General features: G+C 38.1%; 1 protein-coding gene across 2 annotated transcripts in view; it reads right to left on the bottom strand.

Annotated features, from left to right (window-relative positions):
• Positions 1-27,168, bottom strand: part of fibcd1 (fibrinogen C domain containing 1) — a 200,350-nt gene extending 173,182 nt beyond the window's left edge. The window contains exon 1 of one of the 2 annotated variants that reach the window (XM_012866217.3): positions 26,154-27,168. In XM_012866217.3, coding sequence (XP_012721671.1) covers positions 26,154-26,225 — 72 coding nt within the window. In that variant the 5' untranslated portion in view covers positions 26,226-27,168. The remainder of the gene's footprint in view (positions 1-26,153) is intronic. The other variant, XM_012866218.3, reaches the window with a different exon arrangement.
• Between the last annotated feature and the right edge of the window lie 372 nt (positions 27,169-27,540).

Genomic DNA, 27,540 nt, shown 5'->3' with positions numbered 1-27,540 from the left:
CTTGCTGCAGTAGGTGAACCTACAGCAACTATATGTGTAATCTTTGCATATTTGGCAGCATCTGTCTGCAGATTTGTCCTTTTCTCACATCATTTCACTTTTGGTTTTCCACTCAGTATCCTCTACCTTTAGGTCTATTTTTTGCCTTTGCTTAGTAGTGACACTAGAGAATTTGTCAGTGACAAATGTCCTCTTGGCATTCATACTTTTTTTGAAGTGCATTTGATGCACTGTAGTTCTAATTTGATGGCTCTGCAGGTACAATCTGCCTGTATTCAACAACTGATAGCAGCATAGTTTCAAGAGAAGGAGCATTCCTGAGAGATCTGTAAGTGTCTAACAGTTTTTTAGCTGTTTTTACAAGTGTATCACTCATTTAGGCTATGTTCCCACTGCAGGTCTTAAAGGTAAATAGCCACATTATATGCTTAGAAATTTTTATCATGATAAAATAAGCTTATTTACATCAAGCCTCCATCTTGACCATTTTAAGATCCTTTTTGTGAATAAATATTGCCCCAGCGCCGGGCGTGATTAGCAGATAAAAACAGACATGTTGCCATCTAGCGACAGCATCGCAGAACTATCATAATGCCGGTTTGCTTAATTTATAAATCAAAATGAAATATTGCCAGACTGAGCCTGACCCTCTGAAATGCCTCACAGTAAAGCGGCAGATCGGCATGATCGAAGATCAACCGTTGCTGTTAGATCAATCTAACAACAACTTTAAGAGCTTCATATCACATTTACTCATGTCAGTCAACTCTGTTGTCACATATGAGCAATTGTCAGATTTAGCGTCCGCTTATATATATATATATATATATATATATATATATATATATATATATATATATATATATATATATATATATATGTGTGTGTGTATATAGAGGCCAAAAATGTGCGAATGGGCAAATGTCGAATATCTCAGATTGTCTACTCCACCCTGACATTGACGACTGCAGACCGGGAACACCAAAGAATGGTGACAGTGGTAAGTGTTCTGCCCCAGTTGTCTAGTAATTACTTATTCACTCTGTTCTTAGCAAGCCCTAAATTTTTGGTTTTAGAAAATTGCATGAAAGCAAACAATCCTTCACCTGCATTAAGAGTGACTCATTAATAACTTAATCATGTACCTGATCTCTGGATCTGCAGAGAGTTAGACAACTTCTGGTAGAGGGCAGAAAATACAGGTATATTATAAAATCAGCTATCCCTCTGCAGAAACAGGAGTAGTTTAGACATATTCTATGAAATAAGACTAAAGACTAAACATGAAGGATTTTTTTCTTCTAATTTAAATCCAACTTCCAACATATCTGAGTGTGATTCTTTTTTAAACAAGAAAATTGCCTGGGATACTGAATGGTTTCTCCCCTCAGATATAGTTACTCCTGCTATGAGAACAAGCAACTTTTTTTCCCCCAGCAGCAATAACTTTTCTACATTTTTAGACCAATTCAGTGCTTGAATCATTTAAAGAGAAGGATTGTGGAATAACAAGATGCTATGGGAGAAAGGCCTAAAACTCTCATTTATTCAAATATGCCACTTTCCCTCAGCACCTCTGAATAATGGCACACAATCTGCCAGATTGAATTTTTGATGATGAATAAATAATATATGTCAGTGAATATATCTGTTAATATATTAGCCATGAGTTTGTCATGACTGTTTAATAGGTTGGTAGCCATAAATACATCTCAGCATCTCATGCTGTTGCCGTATCAGTCTATCTAGTTTGGAATATATTAAACACATGAAGTCATTTTTTACAATCTCCCTGTTGAAACTAATGTTGCATTTAATGCTTCTCATCTGACATCTTTTAAGTCTGTTTTTTTCCCTTGTTATGCTTATCAAAGTTAAAATCATTTCATCTAATCATTTCATATTTTACAGCAAAAATGAAAACATTATATGCTGGAACTCTATCATAAAACAGAAATAGTGCTTTGTTAATTGCTACAGGTACTATGTGGCATACATCTTTCTCAGCTGATTTTACATTTGCTCCAAAGGTTAGTATGTTAACATGGTGGAGAAATGTCTGACAAATTTGAAAAGAATAGAAATGTCCTTTATTTTCCCACAGTGGGGGTGATTCAGATCAACCTGCCGCAAAGTTAAATGCAAATGGAAGCATGCGGATATAGACAATGGTAAACGAAAGCAAAACAAACAGAAGAAGAGATTGTACAGTAGGGGCCGAATTAAAACAGGAACAAACATGGTACAGTTATTAGTTAATGAAAATAGCAAACTGAAAAAATAAAGAATGGTGCAACTGAGTGATTTAAATCCATACAAAATATCTAAGTATATTTATGCATAAAAACAAGAGACTTTAAAAGAAGGACAAAGACAGCAGGTATGTAAACACTTATTGAGTTTGTTGGGAGCAGTAACGGTTATAAAACCTCAAAGCTGCTGAGGGGAAGTATATGTGATGTGGCTCCATTGTGAATTTAGGAGGTAGCAGTATCACTGAAGGAGCTCTCCAGTTCTGCAACAGCTTTATGAAAATGGTGGGAGACACTGTCAAATAGTAATGCTTTTCCAGAGTTTTTCTTTCTCTCACCAACTGCAATAGGTTGAGGGAGCATCTTCCTGATAAGCTTTTCTACTGCTTCATCTCAACTGTAGATAAACTGCTACTCCAACAAACTGCTCCACACATGCCACCAGTGTCAAAAAAGGTCTTTAGGAGCACCCAGTGCACTCTAAAAAATATCAGTCTCAGTTTTAGCATATAGACTCTACTCTATTCCTTCCAGTAAACAGCATTAGTGTTGTGACTTTATTATTGTCCAGTTTATTGTTCAGGTTATGTACCTTTCACAGGTCCACTCTCTCAGTCCAATTTATTGTTCACGTTCTGTACCTTACTCAGGTTCCCTCTCTCAATGTCAGTTCCCTGACTGGTGTCAGTGTGGTGGGTATACACCTGTAGAAATCCACCAGCGCTTTGGTTTCCCCTCTGTTGATCAGGTGATGCTTCCATTACCACTATTCCACAATCTCATGTGTCCATTGTATGTACTAAGTGGTCCTCACTTGTGATGAGGCCAACTGTGAGTCATCTGGAAACTTCTTAAAATGAAAACCGGGGGATGAAGGGGGGGGGGGGGGGGGGGGGGCAATGGAGTTTAGAAGGTGAAAAGGGACAGTACCAGCAACCCTGTTGAATTTTTTTTTTCTTCAAATAAAGTTCCATATTTTTAAAAAAAATATAGTTCTTAATAATTTTCATGGAATTATCCAGACATTTTTTAGCACCACACAGATAAACAGCATTAAATTCAAATGTAGAACTGTCTCAGCTAAGAGTGTTCATGCTTCATTCCCAGAAGTACATAGGAGGTAACCTTAGTCGGAGGTGTCAAGTAACTAAGTACATAAACGTTGTTACCTTACTTAAGTAGAAATGTTGGTTGTGACAAAGTGGGTGAGAACACCATTTGTCTGTTTATATACATTTGGTAACATTCTGGTTTGTTTTGATTTAGCCATATTGTATTTAGTCTTTAGTATGCAAATATATATACTATCCCGGGTTTGTTTATGTTTTGCATTTCTAATGATTATTTACTATAACATTGTGGTTTAAATCATTCAGTTTGTAATTGTTTTTTCATTTATCTTGTGTATTTTATTTCAGTGAATTTACCTGATGTGTTACTTCCTGGAAATTAGGCCTTCCTGTTGGAGGATTGGCACAGGAAGAGACCATCTGAAGAGGGGGAAGCAATAACTACTTCAGTCTTTTTCTGATGAAGTTTTGGGAATTGTGTACTTTCATACTGTTTATTTCAATTTGCATAGTTTCATATTCAGATAGTGCTGAATTGTATTGATTTAAACAATGACAGGCGATGTATCAATTGTTTTGGGGTGCCAGTGTGGGAGAGTCCATCAGAGGCCATTTTGTCTACCTTGGTGGGGAAAGGTATAAAAGACAAACAATTGAGAGGTTCTACAGAGAGGAGGAGAACCAGGTCAGTGTAGCTGTGTGCACGTGACATTAATATTGGTTGCTTTATGTTCAGTTTTGATCTGTTTAGCCATGTTAAACCTTTTAGTTCTTTTTATGAGATTTTTTTTGTAAATATTTTTTCATCACCTTTTTGTGAATAAACCACCTGCTGCACTGGACATCTTTTGCCTGACTGCCTTCCTTTTTGCCACTTTGGCCAGGCTAACTCACATTGGTTATTTATATTTTTAGTTCAGTGATTATATTTTAGCCTACCTTTTACTGCTTCTTACATTTTGATGTAATTATCTGTACTTTCCACTCCTTACATTTTGACAATAGTCTAATTACTTCTATTTTATTTCAGCTTATTTTCTTTCTGGCAAAAAAAAATTCTGATAAAAAGCACTAACTGAACAGAGTGATTTTGATTGTGGCTGGTAGCAGTACTGTAACAAGTTGTTTGCCAAATGTCCCAACAAAAACGTTGAAGGAACAAAACATTGAAGAAAAACTTTGCATTTTAAGATTATTTTTTTTATTTTCCTCTCTTTCATCTTTTGATTAACCACTAGGATTAACTATTAATTTTGACCACTCTGTGTACTCTATACAGACAACCATACAAAGGTAATTGTTATAAGAGGGCAATGCACTCATTTTCATGTCCAGTTTTGTTATCTTACATCTGTTGCCCTCATCAATTCCTGTAGCTGTGCTTGGATGTTCATTTACATTCCAATAATAAGTAAAAGATTATTGATAATATTTCTCTAAAGTTTGACTTTTTGCACCAATACTTGTAGGCAACTAGACATCAGATTTTCTGCTCCATGAAGCCCATATTAATGCTCAGTATTGCACCTATATGGACCTGTACTGTATTTGCATCGCGCTACATAGTTTGTTTTCAATTAACATATAAGTGGGTGAAACAGCCAATCCCATTTTTTTTCAATGTTATCATTTTATATCCAGTACTTTTATACTTTTTTTCTTGCATAAAATGTTGGAGTTGATACTTATACAGAAGTATTTTTAAACCCTAAACTTCTACTTGAGTAATGGATGTGAATACTTTTGACACCTTTGAACTTAGTTAATTTTATGGATCAAGTCACACGCACTCAAGTGGAGTCACTTGCATCTGTGTCATTGCCCTATCCACATAAAAAAACAGTGTGGTCACTGTGGATTGAGAGTATGATAGTGGTGCTTGTTTGTAAACAAAAAGTACTTCTTATGAGCAAATCATTGCAATTTTTTTTCCTGTGGTCTCTGGAAGATAAAGTATCCAGATGGGAAAATAGCAGATGTCCCCAAACTTTTTTTTTTCTTTAAAAAGGAAAAGTATCTGCTCTACGTACTAACGTAGGATCGTATTGTTGCTGTAGCATACATAGGGTGAGTGAGGTCAGTGAACTGAATCATCTAACTCAAGTAAGTTAGAGGACAGCGTTACCCATGTGTAGATACCATACTGCATTTGAAGACACAGTGCCAAGTCCCTATTCACAGCCAATGAATGCCTCTAATTGCCTAAATAATTATTACTTGAATTAATCAGAAAAAGGGTCAGACTGTCCTTTTAATGGAGCCACCTCAAGCATTCAACATGCTGAGGTGACTGAATCTTCATTAGTGCAAACACAGTGTCTGCACAGGGAAGCATGTTTATAGCATTATCATTGCAGTGTTTACTGCAATGTCCAAAAATCACATTTGTGATCCTGTAGAGGCAGAAATTTGAGTTGAAATGCTCATGCCACAACATTATTTACGCAGTGAAATAAACTAAAACAAAGCAATCCACTTAATTTGTAAAAGCTCACTGAATTGGAAAGAGATTGCTAACTTATCACAAATTAAAATCTTGCAAAACACTGTTCTAAAAGATAAAAAAAATTAAAAATAAATAAATCACCATTCGCAACTGCAGCTGCGGATCAACTTACCTTGAATGTGCTAGATTTTCTCCCTGAGATAATAGATGTGGTGTCAACCGTAATGACACAATTGTGTTTCCTATAAGCTCAAGAAAGCCCTTTGCAGGAGTATATTATAGGTCAGTTTGCTTTAGAAAAGGGTCCATTTGGCTCAGACGGAAATCTATAATATGACTTAGCATAGACTAAATGTAAAACACAGTTGGGAAGATGAGTAGCTCAGTCACATAAGCTTTGGCAGTAGCAATTGGACATATACTGAGGCTCCCTGCTAGACATTCTCCATATTCCAACAATTTCTGTTGGTGTATTGTTTTTAAATGCTTTATGTTGAGCTCCAAATTCATCCTCGTCTTTCTCCCTCACTTCACTTTATATTTTACTGCTCTAAGACCTGAGGGTCAGAGAACAGTGAATGCTTGATTAATCTTCTTCATTTGTCATAAATTATGTACTAGACTTTAGAGATGAATTCATCCCCACACTATTTATATTTTGCCTTACAAAAGGAAATGACACTTGGTTATGGATAATTTTTGTTAGATATTTGTTTGCCTATTTCTAAGTGTTAACCAATCATGTGCCAAAGGACCAAAACAGAAAACTGTGTCAATGTGTGACATACTGTGGAAAGTATAGTCTGTAACGGCTTCCTTGAGCTGTTACAGGAACGAACCCTATGGCTGGATTGCAGCAGGCAAACTCATTGAGAACACCAAAGTTGGACCTCCCCTATATAAGGGGCAGGATGCTGTGCAGAAGAGGGTTTAGTGTTTGGGCTTATCTCTTCTCTGTCTTTGCCATGCTTGTCCTCTGGGGTCAGATTTGTGTTTTGGTTTGGCTTGCTTAATTTAACACTCATTAGTTACATAGTCACCCATTCATATAGACATGACTGATTTTACTGTCCTCGTGCACTAGAATGTTATTCACTTTTTTCGTTTTTAAATATTTATAATTGGTACTTCTGTGTCCTTTCCTATTTTTTGCCAGGTTGTAGCAGGTCAGTTATTGCAGCAATGCCACATGTCTATTTGACAACAATCTTGGCAATGCCATATCTCTATTTGAATGAAGCCTGTGGCTTTACCTAAAGAAAACTCTTTTAACTGTCGATTGAAATCAGCAGAAAAAAAGTGAACACTTCTCACTGTAGATGTGGAGATGTGGAGCTCCAACTGTGAGTGGAAAGGGCTTTGCTAGATGTCTGTCAAGATTTTAAAGGGCTACACATATATGCACACACTCTCTCATTCTCTTATCCCTCGTTCTGACCCTCCACCTCATCTCTACATCATTCTGCACACCTCTCGTCTGGCTTTAACAGATGACTTCCATTAACTTTTTTACAATTATTTAGCAAATGAGTGAATGGCAAACTGCAAAGTGGTGGTCCTACACTTTTACAAAATTATAGTGTTTATTATTTTGAAGAGGTATTTTACAGTGTGGCTCTTTGTCACTAAACTGACAAGGCACTTGTACAGATTCACTGCATTTAAAGAGCACTTTGTTATGCGAGAAGCAAAAAAAAAAATTCTCAGCACTTTACACATTTGCAATTTAAATAGCAGTTTAACTTGCTTTCTACTCTTAAAAAATATTCATAGATATTTACAGGGAGAAGTAAACATTTCCACATGAGATGCTCAATTGCCTTACTGCAGTAATCATTAAATGTTTTAATGGTTTGTATGTTGATTTCTTTTCCATTTGTCATAGCTGTCATATGCTGTGTATACAGTGCCCTGCAAAGGTTTTCATACCCTTCTAACTTATTTAAATTTTGTCATGTTACAACCTCAAACTTTACTATATTTTATGTGCTAGTCCAACACAAAGTACTTAATAACTGTGAAGTGAAAGGAAGGTATTTGGTGGTTTTTATTTGTTTTCTAAAACTAGAAATTTAAAAAGCATATGCATCTATTTGAATTCTGACCTTTCTCTTTGATAGTTCTTGATAAAAAAAAAACAAAAAACAAAGAAACCACTGCTTTCAGAAGTCACTGAATGAGAAAATATGGTTCACCTGTGTGCATTTTACTCTCAGGATATACATACGTATGTTCTGTGATCTTCCTGAGGAGTGAAAGAACTGTGCAATCCACCTATCTGGCTTTTATGTAAGAGTGGCAAGAATAATTAAGTTGTTTGCTAAAGTTTTTGTGTGGTGAAAAACTAACACTGGAATACACCATCCCACTGCTGAACATAGTGGTGGACGCATTGTGCTTATTGGATGCTTCTCTTAAGCAGAAACACGAAAGTTGGTCAGTGTTAATTGGATTACGGAGGGACCAAAATGTGGGGGAAAACGGAAAGAAAATCTGATGGAGGTGTCATGACCCTACGGTGTTAATCTTTGTAGTATTTCTTGTGTCTCTGTGTTCTAAATGTTCCTGTTGTTTATGTTCTTTAAGTTGATGCCTTATTGGTTTAACCCTTTGTGTTTGGTTTCTTTGTTTATTTTTGTGTTCTGCTCTTTGTACATTTGATATATGTTTTTTAATTTTTTTTGTTTGATCTCTGGAAGATTTTCCCCTTGGTTTGTTTCTTTGTATCTCTGTTCAGCTCCAATTATATAAATTAGTCCCCCTTTCTCAGTCTCCCAGTCCAATTGAATCAATCCAGTTTTATTTATATAGTGCCTGTTCACAACACGTCATCTCAAGGCACTTTACAAAGTCAAATTCAATCGAATCATACACATAGAATGGTCAAAAAGTTTCCTATCTAAGGAAATCCAGCAGATTGGATTGAGGCTTGACAAGCAGCATTCACTCCTCCTGAAAGAGTGTTGAGTAACATTGGACAGTCGGCTTTGCAGCAATCCCTCATACTGAGCATACATGAAGTGACAGTGGAGAGGAAAACTCCCCTTTAACAGGAAGGAGAACCTCCAGCAGAACCTGTGCTCCTTCCACCTCAGATGTTTCACGTTACCTCCTGATTAACTCATCTGCATTCAATGTCATTCTCCACTTGTCCCCTTTTATTTATACTCACTGGTTCTCATTGTTCTGCACTGGATTCTTCTGTAGTCATACTTTGGATTATGTTGTACTGTCAAGCAGTACAACAGAATTGTTGCCTTGTTGATCCTTTACCCTGCCCAGTTCTATGTCCATGAAAGCTGTGAGGGCTATCGCCCCCTGATGGGAGACTGCAGTCCAACACGTTAAAAAGCACCCCACTGTTACTAGCCCATCATCACGTTAATGTTATTAGCTATTTGCACACTATTATATTAAAATATCTAAATGCACATTTCTGTAAATGAAGCCTCAAATCATTGCACAAAAGCACCTTATTACCTCATTATTTGTTATCTGTGAGTCATGAAGGACAACTAGCTCATACAAACTTTTAAATCTTCATCTTTTTATTTTTTATATATATATTGAATGCAGTGATGGAAAAAACAAACAAACAAAAAAACTGTAACCTTGTTCATCGCCTGTTTGTTTGTTTGTTTGTCTTTTATGTGTACTCTTAGGTGGAGTGGCCCAAAATAAATTTCACCACGGTAAGACGCGGTGACAATAATAAATCTTTGAATCCATGTACTATTCTCCATGTACAAGAACAACCTGTATATTCTCCTTATTTTATTTTGAAAGAATTCTGTTCCCTTATATCAGTTTCTGCGTTTGAGTCCTTTCCAAATCGAAACATGACAGGAAGCTGCATAAGAATTGAAAATTGGGTGAAAGGTTTGCCTTTGAACGGTACAACGTCCCTCAACATACAGTCGGAGCTAGAATTTAATGGTTTGGATAAAAGCCAAAATATTAAAATCGATACAAGACACAATTTTCAGAGTTCTATTTGTAAAAATAATTTATAAACTGTGTAATATTTTTCCTTTCACCTTTTTCAAATAAACCAGCAGAAACCAACTGATAATATGAACATCAATGGTTGAAGTCTAACAGACCTGAAAAAAGATTCTTGATAACTTTTTTTTTCTATTCCTAGAATGCCAGACTTTCTGTTTTGTAGAACGCCACAAAACTAAAAGTCTTTTTCAGTCTGTGTTTTGAGTATTGAATTGGGATCGGAAGCATTTGAAATGTGGGGGAGGACACATTGGTTAGGAGTGGAGCGGCTTAAGTGCAGCTCACCAGTCGAATGTGACTTTTCTCCCCATCCAGTGCGGCTCATGGTGACTTTACTGGTCTGTAAAGGTTCTCATTTTAACTGCAGTTAGTAGAGCATTTTATTTTGAAAAAAATATTTTATTTTGAATAGTATAAACGTCTTCAATCTCTGTTTGACACACATCTGAAGTTCAAACATGTCTAAAGTCAGAGAAGAGAGGGATGTTCTGACTTTAAGGCTGAAACCACAAGGAATGTTAAAAGAAGCAGCAGAGTCACTCGTCCTCCCCAAGTGACTGTTCTCACAGCAGGCCCACCTCTATAAACCAAGCTTCCCCAAGCTAGCATTAACGATATTAGCTTCTTCAATAAGTTACTGCTAATGATCCATGCTTTTATCTCCTCCAGGTTGGATTACTGCAATGCCCTCCTTGTTGGGATCACTGGCAGGAGCCTGCAAAACCTCCAGCATATTCAAAATTACGCTGCCTGGGTCCTGACGAGGAGGGGCGAATACGATCATATTACTTCGGTCCTGAAAAAACTCCACTGGCTGCCTATTCAACACAAAATCCATTATAAAATCTGTCTCCTCACCCATCAGTGCATACATGGTACTGCCCCTGCCTAACTCAGTAAACTCCTTAACCTGCACACCGCCCCACGAAACCTCCGCTACTCCACCTCTACCTACTACCTGCACCAACCCAGGACTAAACTCTCCACTATGGGAGACCCCCATGTCTATGGAATTCCCTTCCAGAGACCCTGAGGGCCCCACAAACTGTGGAGGTGTTCAAAAAGCACCTGAAGACATTCTTATTTCAAACGGCCTTTTAATACTTATGGTTTCAATTTTGCATTTATGGTGTTTAATTGTGTTAAAATCCCAACATGATAATTCTGCTGGTCTTATTTTTTCTAGCCTTTTCATTTTGTTCATAGACTTAATGTGGATATGTGTGACAGACATCTGACATTTATGAAAACACAGAACAATTTGTCCCGTATTGCTTCAAAACGGACACAACATTAACCAAATAAAGCACAATTCCATATTTTACAGGACAGGTGACAACAATACAGCTAACTGCACAAACATCACATTGGGTGGAAATAACCTGTCCTGTTGGGAAATGTTGACTTACTTTTTGCCTCTTTGTTGGGAATCTTCTGATGTAAATTGTTTATGGAGAGCTTCAGATATTGTAAACACGTCATTCATGTGTTAAAGTGAAGTAGATTCCTCCGAAATGTTTATTTGTTTAGCAGTCAATTAACATGACCAAGGGTTCATTTTAAGGCCATTTCACCCGGGGCTCGAACTTGCTATGGTGTGGGTTGTGGTCCTGATCCACTTCCCGTGCGCCATGAACCCCCATTCGCACTACTCTTGAAACAGCGGCCCGCTACGATTCTGGCTGTGTAAATGGTGATGACAAGAACAGAAGTTTATGTGGTTCTCTCTGTTGCTATTCCTCATAAATAATGAAAATACAGCTATGGTTTTAATTTTTTTTTAGGGCTAAACACACTATCTGTGCTCTTAAAAATCCTATTTCATCGTCCAAAAGCCCATCTGTTTCCTCGGGTTTTTCTGTTGCCGTGTTGTTTGCACTAGTCAAGTTGTTTCGATGGTTTTATCCTGACATTCACCGGAACGTTATCCTGTCTAGCGCCCCACATTTCCTGTTTTGCTCATGAAATTCAGGAGCTTGATCCGGGGACCGCTGCGGCATCTGGTCAAACATCCTTCTTGCGGAATTTTTTTGCATCGCTGCACGGCCTCAGTAACTGGACCTGGACTGATGTGAGTGGACACATGGACACTATTAATTATTTTTTATCATTTGGGTTCTTGCAGCGCAATGGCCGTAAATGCACTGTATTCAATGTGAGCCCAGGGTAAAAAAAGGTTTTTAGCAAGAGCTAGACATAGTGAGACAGTGGGACTGATGCTACCTTGTCCAGTTTTCAGCTGCCATTCAGTTTATTCATGCTTGCAGAATGCAGAGTGTGGCGAGATGTTCTTGGTAACCGTGTAAATACAGAGTGGAGCTTTAAAGGTATTAGTAGTCTCCCATCAATAAAGTGAAATGGAGTATTTTGGGAAACAAAAGCAGCCCAAGGGGAAGTCATATTTTTGTAAATATGAGGGGGTCCAATCAAATGGCTTGTAAAAGTGTGTTGTTTGGGGACACGTCCCCTTCACACATAATTATTGTGACGCCCACGGGAATACTTTAAAAAATATATTGCTTGCCAGTTGCTGGTTACTAGAAAAGAATGTCATTGCTCTTCTCTGGGCAGAAAGAGTCCTTGTACCACTACAGAGCCACCATTATCGACATCCCCATCTAAGACAGCAAAGATTCCATTTATTTGAGGAAAGAAATGGACCAAGTTAAAGACTACATTCTGATAGGATATCTCTACTAAACTAAAAGAGTAGAGAAAATGGAATGGCTTGTCTATCAGGATAATGATCTATAATGTAAGTCAATGTGGATGGCAGCACAAGGTTCCATCTTAAAGGTCCTGTTAAGACTTCATAGTTATAAAACGGCCCCTATAGGCTCAGGGTGTAACCATTTGTTAAGTTCACAAACTACATTCTAAATATTATATAAACAACTTACCCCAGTTCAGGTTTAACAGGTCCATGTACCGCAGTTTTTAAGCTTGCCCAATTTTAGGGTCATTCTGATCCCAAGAAAATAGATGCCCCCATTTTTGGTTTTCATAAATACAATAAATTAGAAACCATGTCTTACAAAACATCTGTCCAGATGTAGCAGAGAATGTAGTTCAGGTTTAGATTTTGAACTACATATGCGGTTCTGAAAAAGCTCTATAGTTTATCACAATAGGAAGTTGATAAAAAAATGGCAACCTTAAAGGTGTTTCTTTTTCATTGCTTATGTGTACTGTCAGCCAAGCCCAGCGGGCAGTCTTTATATTATGCACCTCAAGCAGGAATATCCAGCTGCAGGTATAATTTTCAGTCTGTTATATTCTCTTTTGTGTTTCAAAAAGTATTTGTTCTTTATCTTTGCAGCCGAAAATGAACTCTAACTTTGACACCCAATGCTAACCTTAACTGTTGTTATATACAGTTGTAAGAGGATGGAGTTCAAGAAGTTGTAAAATAACTAGGACTTGGTTTCCTTTGGCAAATAAACCAGCTGCAAATAACATTTCCAATGAACCTGAGAAGGTTTCAGGCCCCTTATAGATATACACTTGTAGTCTCCATCAACAGAAGAGGTCAAATCAAGAACTACTTCCTGTCTTACGTTAAAATAAGATAACATACTTACTGATGGTGAAGTGTCTGGCCCAAGGACACAACGACTGAGACAGTCAGAGTGGGGGATCGAATCGGCAACCTTCCAATTGCAGGACAATCTCGCAAGCTCCTGTGCCACAGTCGCCCCAATAGATCATGTTATAGCCCAACTATAGACAACAATACAAAACTGCACAGAATATTGCAAAGATCTTGATCTTTTTCTATAAGATATTTCACAGACAAAATCTCTTTTTAAAGGAAAAACATACCAAAACAAGAAATGAAAGGCTGAGATGCTCTGCCTAATTACACGCCTTAAAATATGCTTGCATGCTTGTTATGGTGTTGTCGTTTTTTTGTTGGTTTTTGTTTGCCTAATTGTTTGTTGTCCTTTGGTTTATTATTTCAGTACCTAATCTTCAACTTTAGGCTAAGCTTTGCACAAGTAAAGCTTTACCTTTAAGTAGAGCTTCATTAAAAGGTGGTATCACGACACTAATTCAAAGAATCTGACACTCAGAAAAGGAGTAAGGCTTCGAAGAGCAAACAAGTAAAAAATGTGGTGAAATATATTGACAGGAAACTACTACTAAACTCAAAAATACAGACAGAACAAAAATGTGATTCAGAGAGTGTATGGATAAATATGGAGACTAGCCCCACACACCAGAAGACTTGCGCGGCCACATGTACAAAGTTTGTTATACAACAAGATAAATGAAATAATCATAATAATAAAAATTTATTTGGGAAAATAATTTATGTTGCAGATGTTGCGATCTTGAAAGCTAGAAACCCCTTAGTCATGATTTTTGGGGTATCTGAAATGATATGAAATGTAAAATTTGAAATAAACATAAAAAAGCAATGTTTGCCGATTATTTTTTAGGAATAATTTGTTGGGTTTTGAGAAACTGGAATGCATTCCCGTTAAACTCCTCCCCTGCAAGAACACCGTCTACTCGACACTGATCTGAGACCTTCAGTGATTCATGCCCTCATCTTTCAGTTTTTTCTCCCTTACCTTGGTTACTCTTTTATTTCCCCACACAGGTTCCAATCTTTATTTTCAAAATTGCTCCGCTTTTACCGAGCCCTTTTCCCTTTCTTGTTCTTGTCCTTCATTGCCTCTGCCCCTTCTTTCAAGGCCTTCCAGCCACCTTGCGGTGCAAGACATCTGATATTGAAATGTTCAGTTGCTTCATGTCAGCAGCAGACATGGAAAGGGAGAAAATGAGAAAAAGACATTGAAAAGTGTGTAGCTCAGATAACAAAGGCAGATAGAGGATGAGCGAGGCCACGAGTGAGCTGGACAGCTGCTGTCATGTATAACCTTCAGACTAGAGCCTTGTAAAGTCACAGAGCCGCACCGTATTCATGTTACACAGAATGGATCTCTCTGCGTACCCATCCTACACAAAAGAGCATGCTGTTATATTAAGGTGCTAAATGACTTTTTATGAGAAAGCTTCCTTATGTAACAACTTGACAGTAATGGCTCATTACTGATATGCTCCACCAACACACAGACTCCTCTCACATGTTCATACCTTCATTTCGAACAACAGGCCCACTCTCCTGTTAACACTCACAGTGTTCACTAAAGCTAAAGCAACAGATTTCACCTATGACTATGGTAAGTGGTATGTGTGTGAAAGATGCTAGGAATGAAAAGATAAACAGTTTAAAAAAAAAACTCATGAGGCAATTTCATTTGTTTGTGTAAAACCATTCCCTGCAGGACTATAAGCAACACAGGGTAGCATGAAGGCTTTAAAATAGATTATAGTGCATGCTAATTGAAATTAAAGCCAGTTTTGTTATATAGCAAATTTCCAAAGAAAAATCTGTGACAATGAGGGACTTTTTTGTCCTTGACAAAAATATACCACCAGCAACTACAGCTTTTGCAGCGGCTGTTTCCTACTCAGCTGTCGCATCATTGAGGACGTGCCATTATGGAATGCAAATTTAGCTTAGCAGTATACGCACTGTGCTGTGTTCTTTGCTGTTAAGTTTAAGTTGATCCCATACTTTTGATACTTTCTGTTCTTTCCACTGTGCTTGGCATCCATGTATCAACTGTGTAGGCTATCATTACTGGAAGTGAGAGTGATGTGCAACAGAAATAACCATCCAGCCGGAACCCAGTGCACTGAATAGTAAAAGAAAATTGAACGAAGCTTTGAGACAGACAATCTGCTTCAAGGAATTTCAGCAATCAAGGCACTCCAATTTTAAAAATTAGTTCAGCCCTATAACTGACACAATATGATATACCCTAAATTTCCTTTTTTTTTTTTTTACTCACTGCTTTCCATTCCACTGGCTTTAAAAAAAATATTTTAGAGATGATATTATGCATATTTGATATGATTCAATGCGAAACTTTATGCCATTTTGTCCAATTGGAAAATATATTTTGAACTCAGTCCATTTAAACAGATGTCTACAAACATACTACTAAAGTCTTTTTTTAGGCAACACATCCATAGTGCAGTAAGATAGAGTCTATTACACAACGTTTCCACTACCATTAACCAAGGGGGGCACTCTAACTGCTAAATAGTCTTGAATATCTTTCCTCGGGTCTTTGCTCAGTGTTTATCACCTCCACTACAATCTGTCTCTGTCCCATGTCCTGCTTCTCTCTGTACACTCTCAGATGGTACTAGTTCAATGGCTTTTTTCTCATGTCTTTCTTTCTTTTCCTATAAACGGATATATATATATATATATATATATATATATATATATATATATATATATATATATATATATATATATATATATATATATATTTATATAGAGATAGATAGATAGATAGATAGATAGACTGAGCCTGGTTCTGCCGGAGGTTTTTCCTTCCCGTTAAAGGGTAGTTTTTCTTTCCACTGTTGCTTCATGCTTGCTCAGTATAAGGGATTGCTGCAAAGTCATGGACAATGCAGACGACTCTCCCTGTGGCTCTACGCTTCTTCAGGAGGAGTGAATGCTGCTTGTCAAGACTTGATGCAATCAACTGGGTTCCCTTAGATAGGAAATTTGTTTTCACCAATCTGTATAATCTGATTGAATTTAACGTTGGAAAGTGCCTTGAGATGACATGTTTCATGAATTGGTGCAATATAAATAAAATTGAATTGAATTAAGATAGGATAATATTAAGTTTTGTAAATCTATCTATCAATCAATCTATTGATATATATCTATTGATGTATAGATATAGATAGATGGCTAGAGAGAAAGATAGATTGCTTTTATACGAAAGATGAAGATATGGTTGGATTGGAGCAAATATATATGTATTTTCTATCAGAGCAACAGCCTGTGGGAAGAAACTCTCTGTGGTGGCAGGTTTTTGTAAATAGTGCTCTGTAAAAGCAACCTGAAGGTAAGAGTCTAAACGGTTTGTGTCCGAGGTGTGTGGGGTCTGCGGAGATGTTAGCTACCCTTTTCCTGACCCTAGAACTGTACAAGTCTTGGATGGAGGGAAGGTCAGCCCTGAAGATCATTTCTGCAGACCTAATTGTTTGTTGCAGTTTAGACCTGTCTTGTTTTGTGGATGAGCTAAACCACACAACGATGGACAAACAAAGGACAAACTGAATAATTGCAGTGCAGACAGTCAGACAGTTTCTTCCCCCAGGCTGTCTCTCAGATGACTGCAATGAACACCTCACACCCTCAGTAGTCAGCTACTCCGCGGTGAAACAAAATAAGTATATTTGTACTGTCACAAACTAAAAACCTCCCTTTATATTTCTTTACATATTACACAAAAACAACATACTCTTCACATATTTATACCTGATGTCTGTATGCTGCGAACAGGGTAACTTAAGTCAAATTCCTTGACTTTGCACACAATTATGACCAAATAAAGCTGATTCTGAAATAAACATCCCAGTGTCTAGAGGAATAGTGAAGAGACCTTGAATCCAAGTTGCCTGAGGTTCAGTTTGAAGTTTTCACAGCCGCTGATGATTTGGGGAGCAATTTCCACTCCTAGTGATTATCCAGTGTGCTTTGACAACTCCAAAGTCAGTACAGCCATCAACCAGAAGATTTTAGAGTACTCCATACTTCCCCCGTTTGGGAGGCTTAATGGAAATACAAATTTTGTTTTCTGGCAGGATTTGGGACCTGTCCACACTGCGAAAAAGCACCAATATTTGCTTTAATAACTATTATATGCACTTTACTGGTCAGCAAACTCACATAACATAAACACATAAAAGAAGATGAGAGACACCAGACTCAAGAGTGCAGGTGAGGTCTGTGCGTGATGAATATAAATACAACTTTCCCTTTTGGAATTAAAGTACTTAAAAGAATTAACTCTTCAGTGATACCTCACAAAAACTTTAGATGCGTCTGTGCTCATCAACTCACATTTAAAGCAAAAACAACAGCTCAATCTTTTGTTATCAATTAATTGTTAGGACCATTTATCAGTCAGGCTTGGACACTGCAGATGAAAGTCCACACACAAATGAGCAGTGGGAAGGACAAAAGAACGAAGCAACCGTAAAGGTCGAAAACATCCTATCATACGTTTTCTTGATGCCACCCAGCACATGGCAGGGAAGACTGATGCTGAGGTTGTTAAAGGCTGCGCTGCTGCCATGGCATGACCCCTCCACCCCCAAAGGGAAATCACAGGCTCAGTGATCCACAGAAGTCTCTTTGCTCTGTTTTTGCTACAGTCCACATTGCCTCTTTTACCTCCGGCTGGATCAGCAAGTGTGTTAATTTGACAAGGGCACCCGCACAAAAAAAAAAAAAAAAAAAAAGACTGCAGACATCTAATGCACACACCACACTGCAACAACCTTCAACTGTTAAAAAAAAAAATCTTTCCTCACTAACATCAGATTGTGAAATATGTAAGTCACAAATTAAATATCATATCATTACAGGAGAGGCGTTTTCTAATTATGATTATTATAGTTGAACAGTTAATCAGAACTATAATTTAAAGGTGGTAATTTTCACTTTGCACATGCCATCGTATTATCTGTAATTTGTGTAAGGCTTTTTAACAAGCGCAAGCTGGCATCTGTTGATTCAATTAACTGGAAGGATAGTTTAAAAAAAAAGGTTACATACAATGAATGTTCATCTTTTCTGATCTTTACTGAAATTTGCTGACCGAACATGTATGTTCTTTCAATAACTAATTAATTATGAGCAATACAACTATCTTAACTCTTTCTATTTTGGTACATTATTTAATTGATTCCATTAATTCCCAAAATAACTTTGTTTCTTTCTTGGCATCAGTGCCTTGCAAAAGTATTGATGTGTTTTTTTACTGTTTCATATTTGTTGCATTACAACCACAAACATTATTGTATTTTAGTGGAATTTTATGTCGGATCAACACAAAGTAGTGCATCATTGTGAAGTGTAAAAGAAATTAAGCATGATTTTCTTTTTAACAAGTACCCATCTGAATAGCGTGGTGTGCAGCCCTGATGAAAAGCTTCGTTGTTGTCCTACTGGAAGATGAACATCTGCCCATATCATTTGCAGACAATCATAGGTTTCTTTCAGATTGCTTGGTATTTAGCTCCATTCTACTTCCAATTAATTCTGACAAGTTTACCTGTCCCTTTTAAAAATTAACATTGCCACAGCCTAATTTCCTAAGCTTCTTCCACCATGTTTGATTATGAGGTTTGTGTGGCACACAGCATTTTGCTTATACACCAGAAAGGTAAAGTTTGCTCTGATCTAATGAGAACATCTTCCAAATGTTCACTGTTTCCCTTATAATGGTTGTGGCAAACTGCTGATGAGAATTTCTATGGCTTTCTTTCAATAATATTTTTTTCCTTGCCACTAAGTCAAAATCTGTGGAGTACATGACAAAGAAATAGTTTTTCCTTTGATCAGATTCTCCGACCAGAGGTTTGGATGTCATGGTTCCTGTTTCTCTGTAAACCTTCAAAGACACTGCTTTCCACCTAAACTCTAATCAGTTTTACCATACTCTAAATGATTTATGGAAAAGCTCTGCATGAGAATTTCAAAGCTTGGGACATCGTTTTATAAACTGACCCTGCTTTAAACTTCTCCACAACTATACCCTAACCTGTCTGGTGTCCTGACTTCTGAGGACATTTGGTTCCACTGAGCTTTGGGGGGGATATAAGAGAAAGGGATAAAAGTCATATGAACACATTTTAGACTTATTTGCTATACATTTTTGAAAATTCAATTCAAATTCCAGTCCGCAATTATGCTTGTGTTGGTTTATCATGAAATCCCAATAATGTAGTAGTAGAAGAAACAAAATGTGAATGTTTTTAAGGCAGTGTATATGATGCAATAAAAAAATTAAATGAGGCTAAATCCATTGTTTTAAATAAGTGATATTATTTTTTACATATTATCATTATATGTGCTGTTCCTGAACCTATAACATTTAAAGCAGAGCTTTTTAAGTGAGCAGCATGTTAACATAATACTAAGTAAACGGCCATGCCATTCTCTGATAGCTTTGTCGAGTGTGACTAAGTGACAGCTGCTGAGCAGAGCTGTCAGTTTTTTTTCCTGTTCTACACAAAAGATTTAAATCTGTGTCAACGTGTCGAACGAGTCTGAGCTCTCAAGTGGTTTGCTGTTTGGTTCTGTTTGAGTTATGTTGTCTTATTAGATTTTGCATCAATTTGCCACAATGTGTAAACTCCTCAGTTAAACCTAAAAAATCACCAGTCACTTACCACTGGCTTGATTTCACCAAAGAACCAAGTCTGTAGTCTTCTTATCAATAAATCTTTAGGCTCTTTTGAACCTCCTCATGTTTACATTGTGCTGGGGAATGGGAAGCGTATCAGAGTGCATACAACCAATAGTATTTCTTTAGTGTTACAATTCTTCACAGTCAATTTCTAGAAAACTTAACGAGGTTTATTTGGAAGTGGTCCAAAGCAAATTGTATTCATTATTTTAAGGTAAAGGCATGCTCGCTTCCTTATAACGTGTTTGGTTGAATCTTGTTTTAATACATAGGCATTTTGACCTGCATATGGTTACAGTATTTCTTGAGTACTCTGCATTTAAAGACTGGGGAGTTGATGATGGAGAGTTAAGCTTAGGACACAAACGTGAAAAAACAATTATTTTATGTCTTTGTTTTGTTTTTCATTCATAACCTGTCTTTAGACATTGTTTCATTAGATTTAGCCCATAAAACCGGTTGACTAATGTGCTAAAAGGATTGAGTTTTGGCTTAAAATACACAGCTTTACAGCAGTAATCCATCATGTCGACAGTTGACACTAAAGACCTCCCTCTGTGATGATTTGTGATGGCAAAGGTCCCAACAAAACGGCACTTTATGACATTGTCGAAGTGTGAATGGTCTGTGCCGCCACATGTGGGAGTGTGTTTAACTGAGTTACTGCAGAAAGATAAATCCTGGCAGGGACATCCGACCCTGATATCATTTTCTAATTGAGTTGCTGCAGATTGTCGTTCTGATAAACCTGTAATAGCAGAAGGTTGTGTGTTTATAATAGCTTTGTTTCTTATCTTTTGGAGGAAAATGTTTTATTTTACAGTGCCAAACATAGTTGTTGGTAGGCCTGCTAAACAAGTGTAAAAAAAAAAAACTTAGGCACCTCTTTTATCTGTGCAGCTTAACTTTATGGTGAAAGATGTAGAAATATCTAGGTTTAAATTTCAGAAATATTGGTAGTGAAATTATCTAGGCACTTTGCATCTCATTTAACATGCCGTTTTAGGGTAAACGTTTTTTGTTGGGGATCCACTCTCCCTCCAGTTTAGAACTGTTTCCCTGATTTGTAGATATGATGCAAAGTCTCTAAATCCTTTTGGAAACAGATGATAAGATCAGATGAGACGAACGCTCCAGCTTCCCGAGCTAGAGGAAAATTCTGGGCAACCTTAAGCAGCGCTTGGCTAAAGACTCTCCAATAAGTACTACAGTTTGATTTTTTCCTCTAATGCTACTTTATCTTTCCTTTCATTTAAGAAATTCTTCAGCTCACATTTGAAGATTATTGGGTACATAGGGCAAAGTAAGAGATGTGGTGAAAATAATAAATCCCACTGCCCAATGTTTGGGCGCCTTTAGGTAATATTCCTGCAATAATATGCCCCCCCCACCCCCACCCCCATTACAGATCACTTTGTCATGTCATAATATGCCAGTTGATCAGTTGAGCGACTACAAGTATATGACTATCTCCAGAGGTAAATGAGGGGCGAAGAATTGGTGGGTGGACTTCAGCCCCCAATTTCAAGTTGGGACCTTGCAGCTGATTGTGAAGCATGGTAACAAGATCACGGAACAAAAGAATGATCTAAAAGGGGTGCCAGAATGGGTGCTAGAATAGAAATTGATGATGGGCATGAGCAAAATGAGCCTCTATAGCATTCATTTCAATTATCTAAGGATATCTAGTCCACATATGTACAACCCAACCATTCTTTTTTTAAAGGCTATTCCTTAGAAGGCATTTGTAAAAATTTAGATTTTTAATCACTAAATTCCTGTTTGTATGTTGACAGGTGTTGCAAATTACGAGGGAAAATATCGGTTTTGCTGAAATCTGTTAATTAGGACATGGCTTTAGAGAAAAATGGTTACCATGAAGCTAAGTACCAATACATGGAAGAGCACCTTGTAGAACCTGTAAAATACAATGGAGGATCTGTGAAGCGGTGTGCCCATTTCCTAAAGCTGGGGACCTTTAAAAAGCGCTTGGTACAAGTTTGAAAGGTTTCTCAACGTTGTGAAATGTTATCAGAGAAGACCAAGAGCTGTTTTACTGTCACAAATGGTTGAACAAAGCATTGACAGAAGGGGTGCCAATGATTAAGGCGGTGGTAATTTGGTTAAACACATTTCTTGACATGGGATTTTCCCCACTGCCCGTTCTCCAATTACATATAGGGGTTTTACTCATTTATAGCTTTGAGATTACACCCCTACCATGAATGGGGAATTTATTTTAAGCCTTTTTAAAGATTTTTACCAGGAGTGCTAATAAATGTGATCGGCAAAGTATTTGGTGGTTTGCCAACATATTGATTTATTCTTTACTTTGATCAATTTGCTTTAGTTCGGGCTTACAAGGGAAGCTTACGCTGCATAAACCCACAAATTTTGTGATTTCTGGGTTGCCAAGGCACAGCCGATTACCACCCCCCCACACACACACACTCCCCTCAACAGAGTCCTTTCAGTGTGCTGGAAATGTTGGTGATCTCAGAGAGATATTGATTGCCTACAGTCCAAGAGGGGCAACCCCACTGGGGCCCAACTGCCTTCTCAGTTATGCTGGCTGTGTGTCTGAAAGCTCCGGCCATGTTCGGTAAATAGGAGAAATCACAAAGACAAACATGGACAAGATTCATACGCATTGCATGTGAAACAAACAAAGCAGTCCGAGCCATTGACTTCCATTTTGACTCATTTTTGGTGGATTCCCAGTAAGTAAATACGAAACAGGAATCTATTAAACAATGTTATAGTATAACCATAGGATTCATCTTATATTAGTGCAATGGAACCAAAACAGCGCTTGTCTATCTTTTCCCATCAATAATGCCTAGTATAGAGTATTCTACCTGGAGTTTTCTCATTGGACTTTAAGTTAAGAGCATATCGGAAAATCTATGCTATGTTTTATCCAGTAAATCTGATTTCAAAGCGGATTTTATTTAAATCTCATTAATACAGCTACCTCCTTCCTTCTGTCACAAAAAAAGGGAGGCCTCGCACCTTCAGTAAGGAAGCAAAAATGCAACCTTACAGGAAAAATTGTCTTTGCCATATTTGGTCATTTCAATACAGACTGGAACCTCTGAGAGATCTCCATTACCTGACCCCTCCCCACTCTTTCAAAAACGACTCTGTCAGAAGCATGAGCTTGGAGATAAAGATTTGGTGTCAGCACTCTAGATTACAGAGACAAAAAACCGATAAGACACATACATGTATGCAGTGAGAGAGATTTTTTTTTTATGTGACTGTGTGTGATAGCAAAATAACAAATGCAGGGGAAGGAGACAGATTGATGCGGGGAGGAGGAAAGGGACTGAGGGGAGCATTAGCGATCACCATTTCCCACAGCCTCTCATCTCATCCTACGTCCCTCCTGATGCTGTCTGCCACAGCTTGCATGGAGCTTATGGAAGGTATTTGTTGTCTTGTCATCCTCTAACCTTTCCAGTCAGCATCAATGAGTTATTCAGATCTCCCCACAACAGCACACAGAGATGAAAACTAAACCTTACTCATTATAGAATTTTCCATTCATTATGTTTCCCTGGTCAAGTCTATGTTCACATAGGGCTGCTTGTTTGTACCGAACAAAAAAGGAGTTACATGAGAGACAGTATGTTCTAGTGATCCGGACTCCTGCACTGGCCTAGATCTTATGGTCCCACCATTCAAGTGACACATAAATCTGCACAAACAGAAAACAAAAAAAAAGGGGTACAGAAATAGGCAGAGAGAGCTTAAGGTTGTTCATTTTAGAGCCCAGTCACAAATAATGCTACAGCACAATGCACCACGTAACCACTCTGCATAATCACCCTACCAACAATGAATTCCTTAAACTGAATGTGTGACAGAATGTGTTTTGCTTTATTACCACTTCAGTCAGTTTATCAAGTAGGCTAAATAATGCTTGGGATAAAGGGTTGTGACAACTGTAAACACATTTAATACAAATACTTGAAAATTAGAGATATACCAAAATTAGGTGGTAAATAGAATTGTAAGAGTATCAGCCTGATCAGCTGATCAATTTGATCAACTTGAGTTGCAGGTCAAAAATTCAAGAATAGGATACCCCCTTCATCATTGAACACACCTGTGTAAGCACTACCTTATCATGCTGACAACATTCTTCACCGTGGAAGTTGTTACTGAATGAAATAGACTGAAGGTAAGCTATTTAAAGTAACAGAGTCTAGTAAGTTTCTCGGTTTTATTATTTTAAACTTGAAATTTCAGTCAAGTTAAGGATCTGCATATGTCAGAGAATACGACAGACACTGTTGAGTTATTACTAACGGTGCTAATAATGCTTGTCGCTAATAAAAGATGTTAAGAACGTGTCAAAATGTCAACTCTAGAATATTTTATTTGTTGTAAAGTTGCACCCCCCCACCACTGCACCTGACATTAGGACCACTCAGAGTAGAAAATTAAAAAAAAAAATACTTGGAATATGTTGCTGTTTTTTTTTTACACCATTTTATAGTTCTTAAAAGAGGTCAACACTGGTTACAACTATCAGAGCTTTACACAGCATGGGGCTCAGAAATTAGCCCCACATTTTTGATCAGGATATCTCTACTACAAACACCTTTTGAGACCTTTAGCCATAGTCTTTTGTAGCTAATCCTCCTATGTATTTTATTGAACATTTATTTATACAGGTATTTTCATTGAGATTAAAGATTTCATTTTCCAGAGACCTGTTTTGATAAAAACAAAGCAAAAGCAAACAAAAACAATTTAATTAAAACAGTGTGTGTCAAGTGAGTAGTACCACTGTGTGGGGAAATCGTCAAAATTCTGTATCAAAAATATATATATTTTTTGGTCTCATGTGAAATTAATTTGTGTTGTTGTTGTTTTTTTCTCCAAAAAATAAAATTTACTGACAGCTGTAATGATTAAAATTACCAGAAAGGAAATATAGCACTCTCTGTAAAATCAATCTACAAAAGTTTCACTTTTTAAACTGAATAACTAGAATAGATGCTGACAAAGACATCATTTATTGAGAAACACTTGTATAGTATAACTAATGTGACAATTCAAGAGACTTTTGGGGCCTGCTAGTCTGGGGGCTGAAAGCAGCAGCATAGTTTGCTTGTGCCTCAGGCTGGCTCAGCCTAGAGGATGTGTGCCAGTGGCATGTTTCCTTCCCTAAGTAGCAGAAGCTGCATATGTGTGTTGAGATTTAATTTAATTGTGAAAACACGTTTTGGCAGTGAGACTAGTCCTGAAAACGTTAACATTTTTCACTACTGTTCCATTTCCATTGATGCCATAAAGATTTTACGTTTATTTTCCAACTAGAAGGGTGTAGGAAATTAGATTTTCCTTTTAATGCATTTATCAACCTGTCCTCGTTCTAATTAGGGGAGGACAAATAGGCTCATGGTGTTTTTGCTGCCCTGCGTTGGCAAAGGCGGCGAGCTCTAACAGTGCCCCGAAATCCGATTCCGCGCTCCAAGGGAGCTCCTCTCCCTTATGGGCTGTCAATAACCCTCCACTGACCTTGTGAAAACACATTGACTATTCCCCAAAGTGAGCTTGCCTGACTGTAACACAACGCACGTCCACCCTGTCTCAATTCATCCGAGCGGGGAGACAGCCTAAACGGCTCAGGAGGGGGTGTTAAAAGCAAGAAGGCGTCCGTATGCCAAGTTTCGGAGGATTTCCAGACATCAGGGAACATGCGTACTGCCCAGAGCCCTACATGAAGATGAAATGTGCTGAAGACGCAGCCAAGATGCGCCGACATACAATTATCGCCCACCGTGATTTTTACTACTTCCGAAATGCGTCCATTTCTATGCAGATTTAACTCCCGCTAAAACGGGACTTGGGATTGTGCGACGTGCAGGTGGGTTTCAACAGTATGACAAGAGCAGAAGCCCATCTGCAGTTACGTCCTGTAACAACGTCTCCACAGTGCAGAGATTTGCCCGTGAGGCACATATATACCACCAAATTCAGCGTAATGCACCAAGCAGATGCACCACTCCTCTGAAACACAGCACAGCGTCAGAGGGGCGCAAAACATACATAAATTCATACAAACCTGGTTTTTATGCCGAGTTCCATCTTCGAGTTCAGAAGAGCTGTTCATGGTTCCCCATCGGTCATTTACCATCCCACGGAGAAGGTGCGCATCAAATCCGTCGGTTTTCTTTCCCGATGTCAGAGAATAAACCCACTCTTCTTCTTTTTTTTCAGATTAATATTAAAGTCTGTACCTGGGATTCTGCCAACTCCATTGGAAAGATTTAAAGACAAGAAGAACACGAATATTAATAGGGGCTGTAAGTTCTTCAGCCGCACAAATTGCGCTCCAAAATGAGACTTAAATTCCTCCCTGGAGTTTCCTCAGCATCTGTTCATATTCCATCTCAATCGGGGTGGAAAAAAAAAAACACGTGTTTTATTTCAAGGCTCCGATCATTTTTAACTTGACTCCCGTATGCACCAAGAATGCGGTGGAAATAAACGAAAACCCACAAATGATCCCAAGAGTAGAAGCACAGTTCTTCTTTCTTTCTTTTACTCCATCTAAATCTTTTTATTTTGTCCCTCCACTTCTTAGGAAGCGAGTTGAAAAGGCTGACCAAGTCGGAGTGCGTTTATTTGAGGTGAATTTGAATCAAGTCGCAAAGCAGCCGCGTCCTCTCCTTTTTCCTACTTGTTTATGCGTCGAAAAGCTTTATGCCAAACCCGCTGGTGGATAGAGCCTCGCGTTGCCCATTTGCGCCAGTTGGATCACAGAGAAGCCTTTGACGAGACGGGTGTGAGGAGGGAGATTAGCGTGCTCCTCTCCGCTGGTGAGCCGAGCGGGGCGCTTCGTTCCTTTCCGGCTGTCAATTAGCGGCTCCTTTCCGTATGCGCGACGCGCTCCAAGGCTGCGTTTTCTTCCCCTGAACCGCCCTGCCCCTCGATTGCTGTACCACTGACTCACCGCCTTCTCTTCCACTCCACAACGCACCGCTCCGCACCACGGACCCTCCTATTCTACCGCAACCCCGACAGCAGCAGATTATGAGAAATCTATGCGCGAAGTGTAAACTGAGTTACCATGTGTTGCGAGTAAAAAAAAAAAAGTTGCTTGTGGGATCTCTGATTTCGAATTTAATATAGGTTTTGTCCCCCAAGGCGAATAATGTCAATGTCTGCCTCTACAAGCAGGAGGGTGGACCCTCATGGGAAACAACAAAAAAACAACAACAACAAAACAGTCTGCCTCGTTTACGTCAATAGTTGTAAGACTTTAAACGTTACTCTTTCCCTGTGCAAGTGCATCTGTACTCTTGTTTATTATTGGAAACTTCATGCATTTCAGCAATGTCCTTTAAAAAGCAATCTTATTCAAATTAGAGTGTTACGGTGTTCTATTTCAAGCATTTAGGTCTGTCAATTTTGCTGAGAGATATTTTAATGAAAAACCAAATACATTA

The sequence above is a fragment of the Fundulus heteroclitus genome, chromosome 8, assembly GCF_011125445.2.
Source record: "Fundulus heteroclitus isolate FHET01 chromosome 8, MU-UCD_Fhet_4.1, whole genome shotgun sequence".
Taxonomy (NCBI): domain Eukaryota; kingdom Metazoa; phylum Chordata; class Actinopteri; order Cyprinodontiformes; family Fundulidae; genus Fundulus; species Fundulus heteroclitus.
Note: the sequence above shows the minus strand (reverse complement) of the source record. Positions and strands in the feature narration are given on the sequence as shown.